This window comes from Zootoca vivipara, chromosome 2, assembly GCF_963506605.1.
Source record: "Zootoca vivipara chromosome 2, rZooViv1.1, whole genome shotgun sequence".
NCBI lineage: Eukaryota > Metazoa > Chordata > Lepidosauria > Squamata > Lacertidae > Zootoca > Zootoca vivipara.
Genome location: NC_083277.1, coordinates 1,445,851 through 1,465,359, shown reverse-complemented (window position 1 = coordinate 1,465,359; position 19,509 = coordinate 1,445,851). Strand labels below are relative to the sequence as shown.

General features: G+C 52.9%; 2 protein-coding genes across 7 annotated transcripts; both read left to right on the top strand.

Moving 5' to 3' along the window:
* Positions 1-541: 541 nt before the first annotated feature.
* On the top strand, positions 542-11,860 carry SLC39A7 (solute carrier family 39 member 7). Of its 2 annotated transcripts, none has more exons than XM_035107650.2 (8): positions 542-646; positions 1,901-2,471; positions 3,393-3,561; positions 3,725-3,799; positions 5,238-5,363; positions 6,371-6,472; positions 6,605-6,801; positions 10,429-11,860. In XM_035107650.2, exons 1-8 carry the CDS (start codon positions 570-572, stop codon positions 10,678-10,680), a joined length of 1,569 nt encoding a protein of 522 aa, XP_034963541.2. In that variant the 5' UTR covers positions 542-569; the 3' UTR covers positions 10,681-11,860. The 2 variants fall into 2 exon arrangements, with proteins under 2 accessions (XP_034963541.2, XP_034963543.2); XM_035107652.2 differs by having other exon boundaries at positions 6,362-6,472.
* A 2,031-nt stretch (positions 11,861-13,891) lies between these two features.
* On the top strand, positions 13,892-17,962 carry HSD17B8 (hydroxysteroid 17-beta dehydrogenase 8). 5 transcript variants are annotated; one of them, XM_035107869.2, is made up of 9 exons: positions 13,892-13,974; positions 14,503-14,693; positions 15,097-15,213; positions 15,356-15,451; positions 15,564-15,649; positions 15,871-15,955; positions 16,056-16,098; positions 16,503-16,574; positions 17,168-17,962. In XM_035107869.2, the coding sequence occupies exons 1-9, from the start codon at positions 13,929-13,931 to the stop codon at positions 17,182-17,184; spliced, it is 753 nt and encodes a 250-aa protein (XP_034963760.1). In that variant the 5' UTR covers positions 13,892-13,928; the 3' UTR covers positions 17,185-17,962. The 5 variants fall into 5 exon arrangements, with proteins under 5 accessions (XP_034963760.1, XP_034963759.1, XP_034963763.1 ...); XM_035107868.2 differs by having other exon boundaries at positions 16,500-16,574; XM_035107872.2 differs by having other exon boundaries at positions 16,056-16,103.
* Positions 17,963-19,509: the final 1,547 nt, after the last annotated feature.

Genomic DNA, 19,509 nt, shown 5'->3' with positions numbered 1-19,509 from the left:
GGCCCCCAGGCGCTCACCGAAAGGGGGCGGGGCGGGAGGGGAGAAGGGGGCGCGGCCTCTCACATCTATAATACAATCTCATCAAATATCCTATAGAAACATTTGAGTTATATTATGTCATTTTTTTAATGTGTACGCATATGTATGCATATTATATAATGCACTCATATATATAATAACACATGCAAAAGTGTAATATAATACGTATATAGCATCATAAACACTGTACACAGGCACGTATATACTGTAATCTATTCGAAGCCGATTTCTCAGAACGGCGAGGCCTCTCTCTGCCCTTAACAATCATGGCGCCGCTCGTCCGCGGAAACGGCCGTTAAACCCTAAGCGGTCGCCATCGTTGTTGAGGGCAACGTCCGTTGCCACCGGCGGCCGCCATTTTTCCCGTCCCTACAGTATCGCGGGAGGGAGGAAAGAAAGGTGCGCGGTTGCCATTTTTATTGCGGGCAGAAACGCTCCGTGGGCGCCATCACAGGGATGGGCAAAGGGGGATTATTACCACTTTTTTTTTTGAATGGAGGAAAGAGGCGGGGGAGGGTAGAGTTCCCGCGATGTTTGGGGCTGGTGGGCGGGGCTCTGCTGCCACGTCAGGCTTCAGGCAGAAGATAGCGGATCTGGAGAGAGCCGGGTGAGAATCCTGCTCGCGGGGGGGGGGGAGCGGTAGGGATTACCGGGGGGCGGGGGGGTTCCTTGTGGCTCATAGGGCTGGGGGGGGGAACCTTCCCTCCCCCGTTTGGGTGAAGGGCTGCAGCTCAGCGGGCGGGGCAGCCTCCGTCGCTGCAGAAGGACCCCCCCTCCATGGACCCCCGCGAGGGCCGCTTGCTGCCCCCCTCCTTTCATCGCGAGGGGTGGACTAGATGCCCCACGGGGTCCCTCCCCACTCGCCCTTGGCTCGCCAGCCTTACCCCCCCCTTCCTGAACGAGGACCACCCCCCCAGTCTCCCTTTTCTTTGCTCCCCCTCCCTCGCCTGCCTTCCGTCTCCCAACACGTGTTTCCCCCTCGCCTTCCTTCCTGAAAAGCCAGCCCTGGGGCAGAAAACGCACCCCCCCACGGGGGGGCAGGAAGGAGGGGCTGGGCTGGGGGTCCCAAGCCCGGGCGGAGCAGCAGGACAATCATCCTTCGCAGGCTCCGCTGCCCCAGGGATGGGCCTCGCCTGCGCCTGGGTCTGATCCTGCAAAGCATCTTGAAAAGGGGCCTAGCTGATAGATCTGAGTTTCTGACATGGGGTGGGGCAGAGAGATGCGGGTTGACTGGCTTGCTTAAGGCCCACCTGTGTGGGTCAGAGTCATTCCTTAAAACCAGGTTGCTGTCGCCCAAACAGAAAGTCTAGTTGCCGTTTTGGGGGCATGTCTTGTTTTCCAAATGAGGGGCTGTGATTGAGTCTCAGTTAAGTATCTGGCTAGTTTAGAGGACAACCTGAAGACCTTTGAGAACTTAAAGGAGGAAAGTCCCTTGATCCAGGGACAGTCCACTCCACATAGATACTGGCCAATTCCGGCCTCTTTTTTCTTAATGGTGACACGGATCATTCACAACAAAGGACTATTCTTCCCAACAGTGAGCACGGGGGGGGGAGGGGGGGTAAGGGAAGGAAACGACAACAATTAGCTATGGCGTCGTTTGCACCTCCTGCTCAGGCTGCACGGGAAAAGCCATTTTGTTCCAGAAATCCATTCCGATTGTGGAGATACAATATAATGGGTAGAATTTGACAGGAAGGGGTCTGAGTGTGTGAAAGCAGACCAGATCCAAGGATCTCCAAATGGTAGAGATGTCAGGTGCCATCCTGGCACCTGGGCATCATCACTTGGTCGCAGGCGGTCTGGCTAATTTCGAAGGCTGGTGTGTTTATGCAGCCCTTGACCTTTCTTCTCCCCACAGATCCGGAGCCATGGCTGCTAGCAGGTTGCTCGCGAGGCCCCAGCCCACGGACGTGGCCACCGCCGTGGTGCTGTGCTTGGCGCTGCTGTGGGGCGCCTCCGCGCAGCATGAGGGCTTTCATGGCCACGCTCATGAGGACTTCCACCACGGCCACAGCCACGCTCACGGCCACGGCCACACGCACGAGGATATCTGGCACGGCCACGCACATGACGACGGGCACACGCACGAGGGTATCTGGCACGGCCACGCACATGACGACGGGCACACGCACGAGGGTATCTGGCACGGCCACGCTCACGAGGACCACCACGGACACAGCCACTCGCACGGGGGCCACTCGCACGAAGGCTTGCACCATGGGCACTCGCACGAGGATTTTCACCATGGGCACAGCCATGGGCACGAGGACCCCCACCATGGTCATGGCCATTTCCACGAGGGTCCTCTCCACCACAGCCACTCGCACGAGTCTCCTGCTGGCGGCCCCAGTGAGGCCCAATCCTTCCCTAGGAACGAGAAGCCTCTGCCGAGGAGGGAGAAATTGGAGCCGCTGCAGTTGTGGACTTACGTGAGTGACGGCCTCCGCGGCTTCCAGCAACAGACAAGCCAGGGTCTTCCTGGATTGCTTTCCCCGGGCTCTGGGTGGGGTGGGCGTCTTTTGCTCTGCCTGGGGATGGGAGAGGCCGGCAGCGATTTCCTCTCCGTGTTGTCTTAGAAGCAACAAAGTTTCACACTTACCTTTCAAGTCCCGGACTGCAGAATCCGGGACCGGCAGCCGTGTGACACCGCAAGTTGCGTTGACGTAACTTTCGGTGTCGCTTTGCCCTTCTATGGGCACCAAAAATGGCCACCGCCGGCTTCAAAAGTCGCTTGTACGCATGTCAGGAAGTGCGTCGACGCAACTTCCGGTGTCGCTCCGCCCATCTATGGGCACCAAAAATGGCCGCTGCCGACACTGGAAGTTGCGTCTATGCGCTTCCGGACATGCGTAGGTGCGATTTTTGAAGCCGGCAGCGGCCATTTTTGGTGCCCATAGAAGGGCAAATGGGAAAGAAAAAAAATGGCCGCCGGCAGGAGAAAATAACGGAGAAAAACGGGAGACGAAGTGATACGGGGGACCACCAGGAAAAGGTAAGTAAAAACGGGGGTTTCCCGGGGAAAACGGGGTACTTGGCAGCTATGGTTCCACATACCCAGTGGGGTTTCTTTCCTAGTAAGTGCCTTTAGCAGGGCGGCCGTACAGAGAGCCGCCATCGTGTTGATGGTGAATTCAATGCCACCCCTCTTGCCCATATTTTATTATCCAACATTATCTGTTTTCAGTCTACAAAAGAGACCCCGCAGCTTTGGCGGGGGGCCCTCGCGAGTCCTGCATTGCATCGGCTTGGGCTGGATGGCTCAGCAACTCTGGGGTTGGGCCAAGGGGCCCCTGCTGGCCGTGGGTCTGACCCTCTCTTTCTCTCTGTGTGTCCCTCCCCCCCCCCCGTAGGCCATTGGTGCCACTCTCCTCATCAGCGCTGCCCCTTACTTTATCCTCTTCCTCATCCCGGTGGAGTCCAACACATCCCAGCACCAGGCCCTCCTAAAACTGCTGCTCAGCTTCGCCTCTGGGGGGCTTCTGGGAGACGCCTTCCTGCACCTCATCCCTCACGCGCTGGGTGAGTTGAAGAAGAACAGCCCCCTGGCCCTGGCCCCTCCACCCTGCCTCTTCCCTCCCCACCTCTCATCCGAGTGAGCTGCGATTCCGGGGGTTGGGCTACATGGCCCTCGGGGGTCCCTTTCAGCCCTGTGACTCTGTCACCCGTTTCTTCTCCCCTCCAGAGCCGCACTCCCACCACGGGGAAGGCGCAGGACACAGCCACGCGAAGCCGGCATCCCACGGGCATTCTCACCAGGGTAAGAGCTCAGCGCTGTGGGGGAGAGGTTTGTGCACTACAATTCCCAGCATCCCTAGGGAGCCAAAGCAGCAGCCATGGATGATGGGTTTTGTAGCCAATGACATCTGGGGAGCTGAAGTGGAGAACGGCCGAGTCTTCCCAGGAGAGGGCAAACATTTATTGATTTAGTTCTTTTCTGACTGACGGTTGAATAAAGAATGATGGTGATGATGATTTAGTAGTTTACCTGGAAAATTTGCACTCCACTCGTGAGCGAAAACGTAGCACACCTGAGCTCAATCAAAACAAGACGGTCTCTGCCCGCACAGGTTTACAATTTAAAGGATTAAGGTTGAATCCTGACAAGACGGAAGTACTGTTTCTGGGGGTCAAGGGGTGAGCAGTTGTGGGGGACTCCCTGGTCCTGAATGGGGTAACTGTGCCCCTGAAGGACCAGGTGCGCAGCCTGGGAGTCATTTTGGACTCACCGCTGTCCATGGAGGCGCAGGTCAATTCTGTGTCCAGGGCAACTGTCTACCAGCTTCACCTGGTACGCAGGCTGAGACCCTACCTGCCCACAGACTGTCTGGCCAGAGTGGTGCATGCTCTGGTTATCTCTCGCTTGGACTACTGCAATGCGCTCTACATGGGGCTACCTTTGAAGGTGACCCGGAAACTACAACTAATCCAGAATGCGGTGACTGGGAGCGGCCGCCGAGACCACATAACACCAGTCTTGAAACACCTACATTGGCTCCCAGTACGTTTCCGAGCAAAATTCAAAGTGTTGGTGCTGACCTTTACAGCCCTAAACAGCCTCGGCCCAGTATACCTGAAGGAGCGTCTCCACCCCCATCGTTCCTCCCGGACACTGAGGTCCAGCTCCGAGGGCCTTCTGGCGGTTCCCTCACTACGAGAAGCCAAGTTACAGGGAACTAGGCAGAGGGCCTTCTCGGTAGTGGCACCTGCCCTGTGGAACGCCCTCCCATCAGATATTCAGGAAATCAACTTTCCTTTTCAACTGTATTTTTATGACGATGTTTCAGTAACAACAGCAGCAACTTCCAGTACATATAAGAACATAATAAAACTTAAGACATGAAAAAACATCCCTTGGGATGTCTTCTGAAGGTTGTGTAGTTATTTATACCAATAAAAACTGGAGAAGAGAGATCAGAAACAAAACAAGAGAAAAGTAAAAAAGGAAGAAAAATAAAATACTTTTTGAAGGCAGCGTTATCTATGGAGGTTTTTAAGGTTTGAGGTTTCATGGTGTTTTTATCAGCTTGGGCAGCCCATTCATATGGGTGGGATATAAGTAATAAAATTATCATTATTATTAAAATTGAAACCACCATGGTGCCCAGGGGCAAAGGCCTGATCCTTCTGCAGGCTCTTCTTTGTCATCATTTTCTGCTCATCTCTCCTCCCCCCCCCCCTTTCCGGCCTCCTTCCAGGTTCTGAGCACCAGCACATGATGTCGGTGGGCCTCTGGGTGCTGGGGGGCATTGTGGCCTTCCTGGTGGTGGAGAAGTTCGTCCGGCACGTCAAGGGAGGCCATGGACACCACGGCCACAGCCACGGTGGGTGCAGCCATCTCCTCCCTGCGCAAGTTCCTCATTTATTCGGTTCTTTGTTCGATTTATACACTGCCCTTTGTCCAAGGATCTCAGGGCGACGGGCAAGATAAACTTGCAAAAGGATGAAGGAATTTGGGGAAACGATCTACAACGAGCTAAAAAAAAATGTTTACATTTTAACCTTTCCCAAAAAAACCGACAACCTTTCTCCTGGGGATTATGGATGTAGAGATACTGAAAGGTTTAAGGCAGGGGTTCCCAAACTAAGGCCCGGGGGCCGGATGCGGCCCAACTGCCTTCTAAATCCCGCCTGCGGACGGTCCGGGAATCAGCATGTTTTTACATAAGTAGAATGTGTCCTTTTATTTAAAATGCATCTCGGGGTTATTTGTGGGGTATAGGAATTCATTCATATATTTGTTCAAAATATAGTCCGCCCCCCCCCAAGGTTTGAGGGACACTGGACTGAAAAAGTTTTCTGACCCCTGGTTTAAGGATATTATTTATGTATGCAGTCACAGCAGCGAGAATGTTGTTAGCCCAATATTGGAAAGGAGAGAACATAGCGGCAAAATTGGAATGGCAGAAGAAACTATTTTGAATACGCCGAGATGGAACCATGTAGATCAAAAATTCAACAGAGAATAGGACAAATATATCTAAAAGATCACTGTGAACGTGTAAAATCCTTGGCGGGCTTTGAATGATTCCTGCAGCGTGTCATAATCCTTGGATGCGTAGGATAATTCTAAAATCGATTATGTTTAATATGCAGTCGTTATAGAAGCGTAGAGGGCCCAGGTTGGGGAGGAGGGAAGTCTCAATATGGGAACAATTGTAACATATTTCCAGCTTTTCTGTTCTGCTTTGTTTATCTGCATTATCAATGGAGAGTTACAACTGAGGTGGGGGAGATAAACCTGTCGCCATGGGTTTATCTGTTGGGGGAGCAGGGGGATGTCTCCTGCCCCCTCCTGAATCTTTCCTCTCCCCCTCCCCACTTCCCAAAGCCAAGAGCAGCGACGATGAGGCAGAGACGGAGCCTTTGCGGGGAAAGACGTCGGAGAAAAAAATAGCCCCCTCCCAGGGGAACCAGAAGCCCCCCGACTCTGGTGAGGTGGTGCATTTGGGCAAGCCCTGGATTTTTTGGGGGGAGCAGTTGGGCTTTTCTCAAATATGGGGTTCAGGGACACAGCCCCCCCGACTCACTTTCTCTTCTCTCTCCTCTGCTTCCCCCCCCCCAGCCATGCGTGTGTCTGGCTACCTGAACCTGGCCGCCGACTTTGCCCACAACTTCACAGACGGGCTGGCGCTGGGGGCCTCCTTCCTGGCGGGGGGCACCGTCGGAGCCGTCACCACCCTGACGGTCCTACTCCACGAGGTGCCCCATGAGGTGGGCGACTTCGCCATCCTCGTCCAGTCTGGCTGCAGCAAGAAGAAGGTAACGGACCTCCCTGGCGGGGCCGGGTTAAAATACGTATATTCATTTCATGAATTTGATAGGCTGCTGGGTTGCAACAGAAAGGCCCTCCAAGCAGTTTGCGAGAAAGGGAGAAACAGTAAAATTGCCAGTGATTATGATCAATCAGTTCCGACTTTTGAAAAGCTTAAAAAGCAACAGCCTAACACAAAACAACCCAGCTTAAAGTTTGCCTCTGCTTTCTGTACAAATGCAATAGCTCTGGGTTTCTTGCCTGCTCTGTACTGACGGCTCTGAGCATGGACAAAGTGCTTTTTTGTTATAAATCCTTGGGGAGCTCCTCATGGGACGCGTCAGTCCTTGTTGTGGGCGGCGGCTTTTGAGCTGCTCTTGTTTTCTCTGTATCCGCCTTGAGTCCCTGTCAGGGCAAAAAGCATAGAATCAAGAGACCACAAGGGCCATCCAGTCCAACCCCCTGCCAAGCAGGAAAGACCATCAAAGCATTCTTGACATATGCCTGTCAAGCCTCTGCTTAAAGACCTCCAAAGAAGGAGACTCCACCACACTTCTTGGTAGCAAATTTCACTGCCAAACAGCTCTTACTGTCAGGAAGTTCTTCCTAATGTTTAGGTGGAATCTTCTTTCTTGTAGTTTGAATCCATTGCTCCGTGTCCGCTTCTCTGGAGCAGCAGAAAACAACCTTTCTCCCTCCTCTATATGACATCCTTTTATATATTTGAACATGGCTATCACTTTTTGTGGACCTGGGACAACTCGGTGGGTAGAGCAAGAGACTCCTAATATCAGGGTTGTGGGTTTGAGTGCTGTGTTGGGCAAATGGCAGTGGGTTGGACTAGATGACCCTTGACAGTACAAACAATCTTTGCAGACCCCGTTGGAAGAGACCACAAGGGCCATCCAGTCCAACCCCCTGCCAAGCAGAAAACACCATCAAAGCATTCTTGATATATGCCTGTCAAGACTCCGCTTAAAGACCTCCAAAGAAGGAGACTCCACTACACTTCTTGGCAGCAAATTCCACTGTTGAACAGCTCTTACTGTCAGGAAGTTCTTCCTAATGTTTAGGTGGAATCTTCTTTCTTGTAGCTTGAATCCATTGCTTCGTGTCCGCTTCTCTGGAGCAGCAGAAAACAACCTTTCTCCCTCCTCTATGACATCCTTTTATATATCATATCACCCCTTAACCTTCTCTTCTCCAGGCTAAACATAAGCCGTTCCTCATAAGGCATCGTTTCCAGGCCTTTGACCATTTTGGTTGCCCTCCTTTGGACACGTTCCAGCTTGTCAGTATCCTTCTTGAACTGTGGTGCCCAGAACTAGACACAGTACTCCAGGTGAGGTCTGACCAGAGCAGAATACAGTGGTACTATTACTTCCCTTGATCAAGATGCTATACTCCTATTCATGCAGCCCAGAATTGCATTGGCTTTTTGAGCTGCTGACTCATGTCAAGTCTGTGGTCTACCAAGACTCCTAGGTCCTTTTCACATGTACAGTACTGCTCTCAAGCCAGGTGTCTCCCATCCTGTATTTGTGCCTTTCATATTTTTTTTGCCCTAGTGTAGTACTTTACATTTCTCCTTGTTAAAATTCATCTTGTTTGCTTTGGCCCAGTTGTCTAATCTGTTAAGGTCATTTTGAAGTGTGATCTTGTCCTCTGGGGTATTAGCCATCCCTCCCAATTTGGTGTCATCTGCAAACTTGCTCAGGATGCCCTCAAGCCCACCATCCAAGTCATTGATAAAGATGTTGAATAAGACTGGGCCCAAGACAGAACCCTGTAGCACCCCACTAGTCACTACTCTCCAGGATGAAGAGGAGCCTTTGATGAGCACCCTTTGGGTTCGGTCAGTCAGCCAGTTACAAATCCACTGAATGGTAGCGTTGTCTAGCCCACATTTTACCAGCTTCTTTACAAGAATATCATGGGGCACCTTGTCAAAGGCAAAGCAGCCTATAAGTAAAGATGTAATTAACAATAACGGGGTGGAGATTTATAGGAATTGCGCAGGTGGCCCACCCCATGCGAGGTGCTGCTGCAGGGCGATCCAGCAAGGTGAATCTCACAGACGTCTTCAGCTCCTGGGCAAAACATATTTATTGTATTCCATAAGATTTATATACCACTTGCTTCTTTTTTCTTTTCTTTTTTTTAAACTCAAAATGGTTTGCAAATAGGACGCAGTAAAAACAACTCTTTAAAATGTCCCAAATATGACATCAGCAATAAAAACAAACGGAAAAACATCGGTGTTCTGCATGTCACGGCAAGCTTCTCCAAACAGAAAGCGTTTTTAGGAGGTGCCGAAAAGAGGCCAGCAAAGGGGTCTGCCTGGTGTCAGTAGGCAGGGAGTTCCAAAGTGCACAAAAAGACCAATTCATTTACACTATTATTACAGTATTATTACGGTTTTAAGCAATAAAAATTTACAAACGTGGAGCAGAGATTATGTGGCACCTTTAAAGTGGGGTTTATCTGGGGAAAGCCGACTGGGTGAGTAAATGGCTGTTATCTTGGAGCGGAAGTTTTGAATAGTTTTCTATATATATCGGACAGACAGAAGAATCGGAAGTTCTCGTCTTTCTTTTCCCTTTTCCTCTTCCTCTTTCTTTTTTCATTTCCTCCTTTTCTTCCTATCTTTGATGAAAAGAGATTGGATATTGGAACCTGAAAAGGATCTAGAAGTCTTGGTAGACCACAAACTTGACATGAGTCAACAGTGTGATGCAGCAGCTCAAAAAGCCAATGCAATTCTGGGCTGCATCAATAGGAGTATAGCATCTAGATCAAGGGAAGTAATAGTACCACTGTATTCTGCTCTGGTCAGACCTCACCTGGAGTACTGTGTCCAGTTCTGGGCACCACAGTTCAAGAAGGATACTGACAAGCTGGAACGTGTCCAGAAGAGGGCAACCAAAATGGTCAAAGGCCTGGAAATGATGCCTTATGAGGAAAGGCTTAGGGAGCTGGGTATGTTTAGCCTGGAGAAGAGAAGGTTAAGGGGTGATATGATAGCCATGTTCAAATATATAAAAGGATGCCATATAGAGGAGGGAGAAAGATTGTTTTCTACTGCTCCAGAGAAGCGGACACGGAGCAATGGATTCAAACTTCAAGAAAGAAGATTCCACCTAAACATTAGAAATAACTTCCTGACAGTAAGAGCTGTTCGGCAGTGGAATTTGCTACCAAGGAGTGTGGTGGAGTTTCCTTCTTTGGAGGTCTTTAAGCTAAGGTTTGACAGGCATCTGTCAGGAATGCTTTGATGGTGTTTCCTGCTTGGCAGGGGGTTGGACTGGATGGCCCTCGTGGTCTCTTCCAACTCTCTGATTCTATGATTCTATATCCATTCTAACTTTTAATAAAAATCTATTGAAAAGAAAGATAGGGAAGGAAGCAGGAGGGCACCTTATCCTATAGCAGCGGCTTCCCAGGATTTCAAGCTTTTCCTCTACCCACACAGCAACAGCTCTATTCCATGAGTGGTTGAGCCTCCTTAGAGAGGGGCAGTCTACCTCTGAGCACTAGGTGCTGGGCAGGAAGAGCCTGGGAGGGTTGGGGGGGTTCCAGACTGTCATTTCCAGCTGCCATGAGTGAGACTGTCCTCCTTTTGTCCCCTCCGCCAGGCAATGAAGCTTCAGCTCGTGACGGCGCTGGGCGCCCTGGCGGGCACCATCTGCTCACTGCTGGCGGAAGGCGTGGGCGAGGCGGCCACGGCCTGGATCCTGCCCTTCACGGCCGGAGGCTTCATCTACGTGGCCACCGTCTCGGTCATCCCCGAACTGCTGCAGGACTCGGGGCCCGTGCAGTCCCTCCTGGAGGTCTTGGGACTGGTCGGCGGAGTTGCCATGATGGTCTTCATCGCCCAGTACGAGTAGAGCGGGGGGGCGGGGAGGGGAGGGGCCCAGGCGCCCGTTTGGGGCAGCAGAGGTGGGACCAAGGAGAAACGGACGACAGACCTGCCCCCCACTCCCTCTCCAACTCCATCTCGGGTCCAGACATTTCAGCCGCCGGCCACTGCTGCACACCTCCCTTCCTCCAGGGGGCGCTGTGTTGGTGTTGCAGCGCGAGGAAGAGGAGAAAACGACCAGTCTGGGACTTCCCGGGAGGCCAGCTCTTCTGCTCCGCTTGGAGATAGCAAAATGCCCTTTTCTATGGGGGGGAGCAAGAGAATTTTAGGGTTCTCGTATGTGTGTGTGTTTGCGTGTCTGTCCTCTTGGCCCCGAATTGTTGGGGTTGGAGGCTCCGAAGGACCAGGAACATGGGGTGTGGGACATGGAGGAGCCATAGCTGCCAAGTCTCCCGTTTTCCCCGGGAAATCCCCGTTTTTCCAGCTGTTCCTAGCTGAAAAAACGGTGGTTTTTTTTTCTCGGTTTATTCTGGCGCGACGGCCATTTTGGAACTGGGCAAAGCAGCATCAAAAGTCACTTCTGATCTCTGCCCAGTTCCAAAATGGCAGCAGCGCTACTTCCGGTCTGCTATTTCTGCCCCGGTCCCTTATTTCTCTGACAGCAACTTGGCAGGTATGGGGGGAGCAGGGATTTGGGGAGGTTGGGGGTCAGGAGAAATCATGCTTTTTTTGGTGAGAGAAGCATAGTTGCTGGCATCCAATAATGGAATATTTGGGCGCAGTTCTGAAGGGGGGTGCTGAGGGTGTGGGCGTCACAGTGGGGACCCCCCTCCGCCCCCCCAAAGGGAACCAAGCTGCGCCTCATAGGAGAGTTTTCCAAGGTTTTTATTTTTTTAGACAAGTGTTTCTGCTACTGTAAAACACAACTCCTGGCAGTGGGAAGTCTGTTCTCGCTGCTGACGCCGGGGAGGAAATCCAGATTTATACTCCGGGAAACGGTAGTAGGGGGTTTAGGAGCAGGCTTTCCGTGTACACGTCATTTATATATATATAGATATTTCTTTTCTCCTTTTTTTTTGCAATTTCTTTGTAGGGTGGAGGGTCTTACTTTGGGGGTGACGGTTGTACCAGGGAGAAATGTGTCAAGGACAGGAATAGTGGTGGCTGCAATTAAAACTGACTTCTGCCCTGGAAAAAAAAAGGGAAAAGGCTTTGTGTATAGTTCCTGGACTTTGTCATCAGCGGGCGGTGGAGGTTCCCCAAAGCCACTTGGGTCAGACTTGGCCGCCCTCCTTGGAACACCCAGGCGCTGTGAACTACAACTCCTGCTGTGAGCTAATCTTGCTCAGGCCGACAGAACACGATTGCTTTGCAGGGGGTTGGGCTAGATGACCCGCAGGGTCCCTCTCATTTCCACCATCCTGTGATTCCTCGCCAACATCTGAACTTCTTGACCAGGGAGTCGTCGAGATGGGATTTATTTAAAAAACCAAAATGCCCTTTTTAGGGGGAAGCAGGATCCCACCTTGGCAGCGGAGTAAACAGAGGTAAAGGAATATTTTGGGGGGAGGTAAGCATGGGATGGCGCCGAGCAGCTAACACTGAGCTCTAACCACTGAGCAGGATGAACCATTCCCAAAGGTTGGGGGCTGGCTGACCATTAAGCAAGTGGGGCATCTTGCATGCCCAGTAAAGACACAGGAGACCAGAGCGGTCACCAGTTGGCAGTCCATCACTTGCTTTGCCATGTCCCGGGTTCGATTTCTGGTGGCATTTCCAGGTAAGAACTGCAGGTCCGACACCCCGGGGAGCCTCCGCTGCTGTGAAGACCAGCATCCGGCTTTATTTTTAAGGGCCCTCCTGGCTCTGGCGTCGGAACAGTTGAGTTGGAAGGGTCGCAAGGGTCATCTAGCCCAACCCCCTTTTCCCCTCTGTCCCCTATCCAGTTTGAAACCATCCCAGTCCCTGCTTAGCTTTGCAAGTGTCTCTTATTGCCGCAGCGCTGGGGGAGCAGCTGTTTGGCATGCAGAAGGGCCCAGGTTGAATCCCCAATGGCAGGGCTGGACAGAGATCTCAGGCTGCTAGTCCTTGTGGTGCAGAGCCAGTGCTGCAATGGCCTGTCTCAGGTGTGTCTATATCACAGGTGTTTTCTGTTGTCGCTCAAACCGCCCAAAAGCTTAGATCTGAAGGAGTCCAGGAAACCCAGCCTAATTGCATTCCCTGTCTGATAAGAGAGGAAGCCTCTGGAGCTGCGGTAGGTTTGAGCTGCCCACCCAGAAGGCAGAAATTCAACAGGGGCAGGTTTCGGTCCCGAGTGCGAATGCCAAATGCCTGTTAAAAGGTGAAGGAAGGGACACACACACACACACACACACTCCTGGTAAATCTTGCAAAAGACGCTGGCCGAGTCTCCTGCAACTTGAGCACCTGAGAGGCAGTGGATTGCAGTGGTTAGAGTGTCGGACTAGGACTTTGGAGACCAGGGTTCAAATCCCATACTGGGCTGTGAAGCTCCCCTGGGCAAGTCTCTGCGTCTCTCAGCCCATAGCTGTCAAGTTCTCCCTTTTTTTAAGGGAAATTCCCTTATGCTGAATAGGCTTCCTCGCGAGAAAAGGAAAAATTTGACAGCCATGGCTTAGCCTCCTTCACAGGCTTGTTGTGGGAACTCAGTGAGGACTCGGACCTGGGCGGGACCCAGGTTCAAATCCCTTCTTGATGGCCATGACGCTCACTGGGTGGGTGACCTCGGGAGCTAGCCCCTGCTTCTCATTCCCCCCCCACACACACTTCTCAGGGTGGTTGTGGGGGGTTCAAGGAGAAGCATGTGCCCCACATTAGCCAGTGGGATAGACATGCAGTAAATAACTAGCACTAATAATAATAATAATGTATAATAATAATTTTTATTATTTATATCCTGCCCGTCTGTTTGGGTTTCCCCGGCCACTATGGGCGGCTTACTTTACATACAAAACTTATTATTAAATATGTCTATTAAAAAAATAAGCGCTTGAGTGGAAATTCAACAGGTGCAGCCCTGCGAGAGCAACACCTGTCGGCTCCCCTCCTCTCCTGCTGCTGCAAAGGATGGAGGGGGCAACACACACCACCTGCTGCGCCTCCCCAAGAACCCAGGAGTCCTGCCTCCCTCCTCCTCCCGCCACTCTGGAGGACGGCGGTCATAGAGACGGCGGCCCAGAAGGGCCTCCACGGCCTGAACCTCCTCACTTCCCCCCCCCGAGCCTCACTTCCGGTCCTCCCCCTACAGAGAGAGTGATGGCTGCCCAATTGCGCCTGCGAGGGACCCTGGCCCTGGTGACAGGTCCCTTCTCCTGGGGAGGGAGGCAGGCAGGAGTTCAATAGGGGCAGCGGGAGGGGGTTATTTGGGCATTGGGTCTGCCAGTGGGAAAAGGCAGCATATTTCAGGCCTCAGTTCAACAGGTCGAGCCCATGCCTTGGCTGCCTTCTTTCCCCCACCTTCCTCTCCTCCGAGGTGGCCCACGTGGCTTCTCTCCACCCCCCTCATCTAACCTGCGAGGAGTGACCGGCGCCCACGGTCCAGTTTCCAGGCCGAGCGCTGGACTTGATCCCAGGCCCTAGCCCCACACGCCAAGTGAGCGTGGTTGGTGATGGAGAGTAAAGGGGGTGGCTCTACCTGTTGGATTTCCGCCTCCCAGGAACCCTGACCTTTCTTACGCTCCACAGCCGTCAGCTCATTTACAATTTTAAAAAAGTAACTTTTTTTATTCAGAAAAACTGCACCCGTTCCATTTCCTCCTGACATGGAGCTGGGGGGGAGGGGAAGCCCACCTGGGGAGGGTGACCAGGGCTCCTCTTCCTTCTTCCTCAGGGGGCGGCAGTGGCATTGGCCGCGCCATCTGCGCCCGCTTTGCCCGCGAAGGGGCTCAGGTGGCCATTGCGGACTGCGATGAGGCTGGTGCAGCCCAGACGCTTCGGGGGCTCCAGGCAGGGGACCACCAGGTGCTGTGTGTCGACGTGGGGTGCTCCAAGAGCGTGGCCGACCTCGTGGCCCAGATCCAGGTGGGGCCCGGCATGGGCACCTGTGGGGGGGTTGGACTAGATGAGCCCTGGAGGTCCCTGCTCCACAATCCCCTGCCAAGCCTTGCCTTAGTCAGCATTCGTCCTCTGCACCCTGCCCACCCAGTCCATTTATTGGTTGCCTTCGTTTCCCGCCTTCCTTCTCCTCCACTCCCGTTCCATCCTCACTAGAGCCCTGCGAGGTAGGCCAGCCTACGGTCCTTCAGGGAGCTTATCATGGAATGCTAGAATTGTAGAGTCAGGAGGGACCCCAGTGGGTCATCCATCCCAACCCCCTGCATTGCGATGTTGAGGCCCGGATCCTTTTTACCTGCTGGGCTGAGTCCAGAGGCCCAAGGGGTCGCGACGGAGGTTTTGGTGCTGATTTCCTCCCTCTGGCCTCCAGGCACGCTTCTCCCGCCCGGCCAATGTCTGCGTCAACTGCGCCGGCATCACCATGGACGAGTTCCTGCTGAAGCAGACGGAGGAGGCCTTTGACGCAGTCCTCAGGGTCAACCTCAAGGTACTCTGCCGGCAAGGGAGAGGTTCCTCAATCACAGGGCTTGGTTTCCAGGCCCTCGACCATCTTGCTTATAAAACCATAAAGAAACCCAGTGGTCATCCATCTCAACCCCGTCCCAGCTCAGTTTCTTCCTTCTCCACAGGGGACCTTTCTGGTGACGCAGGCCGTGGCGAAGGCGCTGGTGGCAAGCGGGGCTTCGGGGGGCTCCATCATCAACCTGGGGAGCATCGTGGGCAAGGTGCAGTGACCCCCCTCCTAATGACCTCCTTGCCCTTTGCCCCCTAGCCTGCTCCCCACCGCCAATAATTCAGTCCCTGTGCCTCCCGCCTTCTTCTCTTCTTCCTGCCCAGGTGGGGAATCTGGGGCAGGTGAACTATGCAGCCTCCAAGGCTGGGGTAGAAGCTCTCTCCAAGACAGTAGCCAAGGAGCTGGCCAGGTAAGCCAGGCTGGGGGGCAGAGGGAGAGCTTGGGGGGGTTGGGGAAGGAGCCCCCATTCGCCTGCCCTCCTTCCCTGGGCAGCCGTCCTCTGAGATTCCTGCATTCCTGCGAGGTCGGCTGCGCTGAATAGGCCGCAGCCAGCGAGCCTTGCGTATTTGAACCCTGCCCTGTCCTGGGTCTAACCACTATGCAACGCTTCCTCTCCTTGCTGCTCTGCAGGTACGGGATCCGCTGCAACACGGTTCTGCCAGGGTTCGTCCACTCCCCCATGACGGACAAGGTCCCCCAAAAAGTGCTGGACAAGGTGGGCCTTTTTTGGGGTGTAGAGGGGGGCCTGAGGTCAGCTCCCCACAGTTTCTCTGGGGTGAAGAAGAATCCCTGATCCTGTCCCTTTTTCTCCCCAGTTTGCCTCAATGGTGCCGCTGGGACGCCTCGGGGAGCCTGAAGGTCAGGTGACGCAGTCCGCCAATAGATTTGTGCTTCCTTTGAAGGGTGGGGAGGGTGCCTCTGAGCACCTGCAGAGTGCCCTCCCTCCTCCTGCTGAGCAGGGAGTGTCCAGACATCATAGAACAGAGGAATCATGGAGTTGGAAGGGACCCCAAGGCAACGAAAAATGCGAAAAATATCTGGGGGGGGGGGTTAGTGATGCCTCTCAGCCCTGTCAGGAGTTTCTTACTGTATTTGTATGTTGTGAACCGCCCTGACGTCTGTGGATGAAGGGCAGAATGCAAATTTAATAAATAATAATAATATAGCATAAGGGGGGGGCGGGTTTCTTTTCCTGGGGAGGGGGGCTGGCAGTGTCTGGGGAGCTGCAGGCGTTCACAGTCTCCTCCATCTCCTGCCAGAAGTTGCTGAGGTTTGTGCTTTCCTGGCCTCTGACGACAGCCGCTACATCACCGGTGCCAGCCTGGAGGTGACTGGTAAGCGGGGTGGGGGGTCAGATTGGGGGGGGGCCTTTGGGGTGGGGGGCTCCCCTTGGATGCCAGTGCTGGTGGTGGGGAGCTCCTCTGGCCTTACCAGAGACTAGGGCAGTGAGAAGGGACCCCAAAAGGTCTCCCGTATTTGTGACGTCGACTTCGGAACTCCCTGCCCCTTGAAACTGGCCGGGCACTTTTGCTGCGCTCCTTCCAGCGCCCGCGGAAAACATTTCCGTTTTAGACAAGCCTACCCACCCAAAGAAAAAAACCACAGAATGTTGGTTCTTTAAAGGGTTTTCATAGCTGTTTTCCACTGTGTATAAATTTTACGAAATAGATCAATTCTCCCGGAGCGTCCTCTAAAACAGACACGTAGAATTGCTGGTGCTTGTTTGGATCTCCCTTTAGCTCACGATTTTTAATCATCCGAATGTTTTTACATAAAGTTTGATTGCTTTATCCCCTCTGGGAATGCGTATAAAGGTTATGGAACAAATTTAACTGAAATTTTATTTTTATTTTATTTTTTCATGCCCTGCCTATCTGACTGGGTTACTCTGGGCAGCTTCTAACCACTTTTCTTTCTCTTCCTCCAGGGGGTCTTTTCATCTGATGCCTTTTCCTGCCTCCGGAGACAGCCCCCCCTCCAACCACAAGGAAACCGCACTCCCTGATTGCCCCCCCCCACGCTTTCGAAGGAAGGACTTGGGGGCGGGTTCCTCCTCCTGGAGAGACTGCAGAAGCTCCCAGCTAACATCTTTGACTGCAAGATTTGTGGAGGGGGCTTAGAGGCAGGGGGACCTCCCCCCCCCCAGAATAGGGGGTCTTTTGCACAAGGAGCGAGGACGGAGACCCCCGACTTCCACTCCGGAGGGAGGCAGCGCTCAGATTCGACTCCGAGGATTTCTGTGCCTTGTTTTGGGATATATCGCTCAGTTAAATTAACGGCTTCTACAAATGCGCAGGCGATCTAAGTGCCTCTCGGAGAAATGCTTTAATGCTGTGAGCCGGAGAAATGCTTTAATGCTGTGAGCCGCTTTGAGATAAGGCGAAACGAAATAGGAACAAATAAGGGAAATCTAAGGAAAATGCAGAAATTGTTGCTTGAGGACTGCGGGAAGAGACACTTTTCCACCCCGAACAAACACCAGCACGGTTACATAGCCTCAACTATATGTGAATGGGAGCAAGATATATTTTACAATCGACTCTCTCCCATGTATTCTGCCATGTTGTCCGTCCCCCACCAGGAAATATCCCTGAGGGTGACTCTTCCTGCAGCGGATATGATCTTACATTTACGAAAACGTCTTCCATAATATGATGGTCTGATTCTGTGATAATAAATGCATTGAGTGTGCTCAGTTTTCTTATTCATTTATTGTGTTTATCAGCTTCTAATCCAAGGAGCTCAGGCCTCAGGGTAGTATATCTAGTTCTCCTGACGCACTCCCCCCCCCCAATTTAATCCTCACACCAACCCTGCAAGGCAGGTTAGGCTAAGAGAAGCAGCGACTGGCCCAGTGAGCTTCCCGACTGACCGGGAATTCGAACCCCGGTCTCTCCCAGGTTCCAGTCTGGTGCTCTAACCACTGCACCACCGCTGCCTCGGCTGTTTCTGCTGCACTAAAGGATACCTTGGTGGTGGGGTTGAATTCATCGCCCTTTCTTACACAACCACCCTCTGCTCGGATTTTTGCTTGCGACTTGTGTTGGTGCAAGAAGTGCCCCAGTAAATCACAAACACCCACCCACCTCCCCCAGCCTGGAGTGGTACAGTCCAGCACGATCTGTACCACGTGGAGCCACTGGGGTCCCACGACACCCACACACCCCAAAATGTAAGCAACCCTTCATCTCCAAGCACCCAGGCTCAGCTTTAGAACCTGAGGACAAGTGTGCCTTTATCATGTGCAGAGTGCCTTTCCTCCAGCGGCTGTCTTTGGCTTGCAACGGTCCTCTCCCCGCACACCTCTCTTAACGTGACTCTTAAAAAATAGTTTGATCTGGGTTTCCCCTTGTGGGCAGCAAGGGGGGGCGGTTGTGATTCCGGACGCCTGGGTCCCCTTTTGCCTGCTAATCCCTGGGGGGTTATGGGTGGCTGGCCCAGTTGTGAGCCTGCACTAATGAATGTTTGACCAAGGGATTATTGGGGTGTTCTGGGAAGGCAGCCCAGGAGCCTCTGGGGGAGAAAGAGGATTAGCTGCTGAGCGGGTTGGGGGCCCCTGTCTGCACCCCCTGACCCAGGGAAGGAAGAGTCAGCGGACAATAGGGAGGAGACCCAGCAGCTGGGCAGACCCCTCTCATGCCTGGGAAACCGATTTCAAAGCAGGATCTTGCCCACAACCTCCCACCAGAGGTGCGCATTAAACACCAATGTGCAGAGGACTTGGGAAGTGCCTTCTGGGGAAGGCCCAAAGGACTCCCGGTATACTGCCTCTGGACGTGGAGGTTCTAGAAACCCCACAAGCGGGATCCGAACACGAGCCCCCTCCCCTCCTATGGGGTCCAGCAGCTGGGATTCATTGCAGACACAGCAGAGCCCATCCTGCCTAGTAGCCATCAACAGCCGCCTCTTCCTCCCTGAATTTGTCTCATCCTCCTCGCTTCCTCCTGTGGCAGGGAGTTCCATAGTTTAAAAGCAAGTCCTTCCTTTTCATCTGTCCCGAATCTTCATGGGATGTTTCCGAGTTCGAGTCTTACGAAAGAGAACATGTTACAGGTAGGTAGCCGTGTTGGTCTGAGTTGAAGCAAAATAAAAAAATTCCTTCAGTAGCACCTTAAAGACCAACTAAGTTTTTATTTTGGTATGAGCTTTCGTGTGCATGCACACTTCTTCAGGTACACTGGAAACAGAAGTGTCAGACCCTTATATATATATACAGAGAGTGGTGGGGGTGGGTGGGAATGGGTGATGGGCTGATGGGAGTGGTAAACC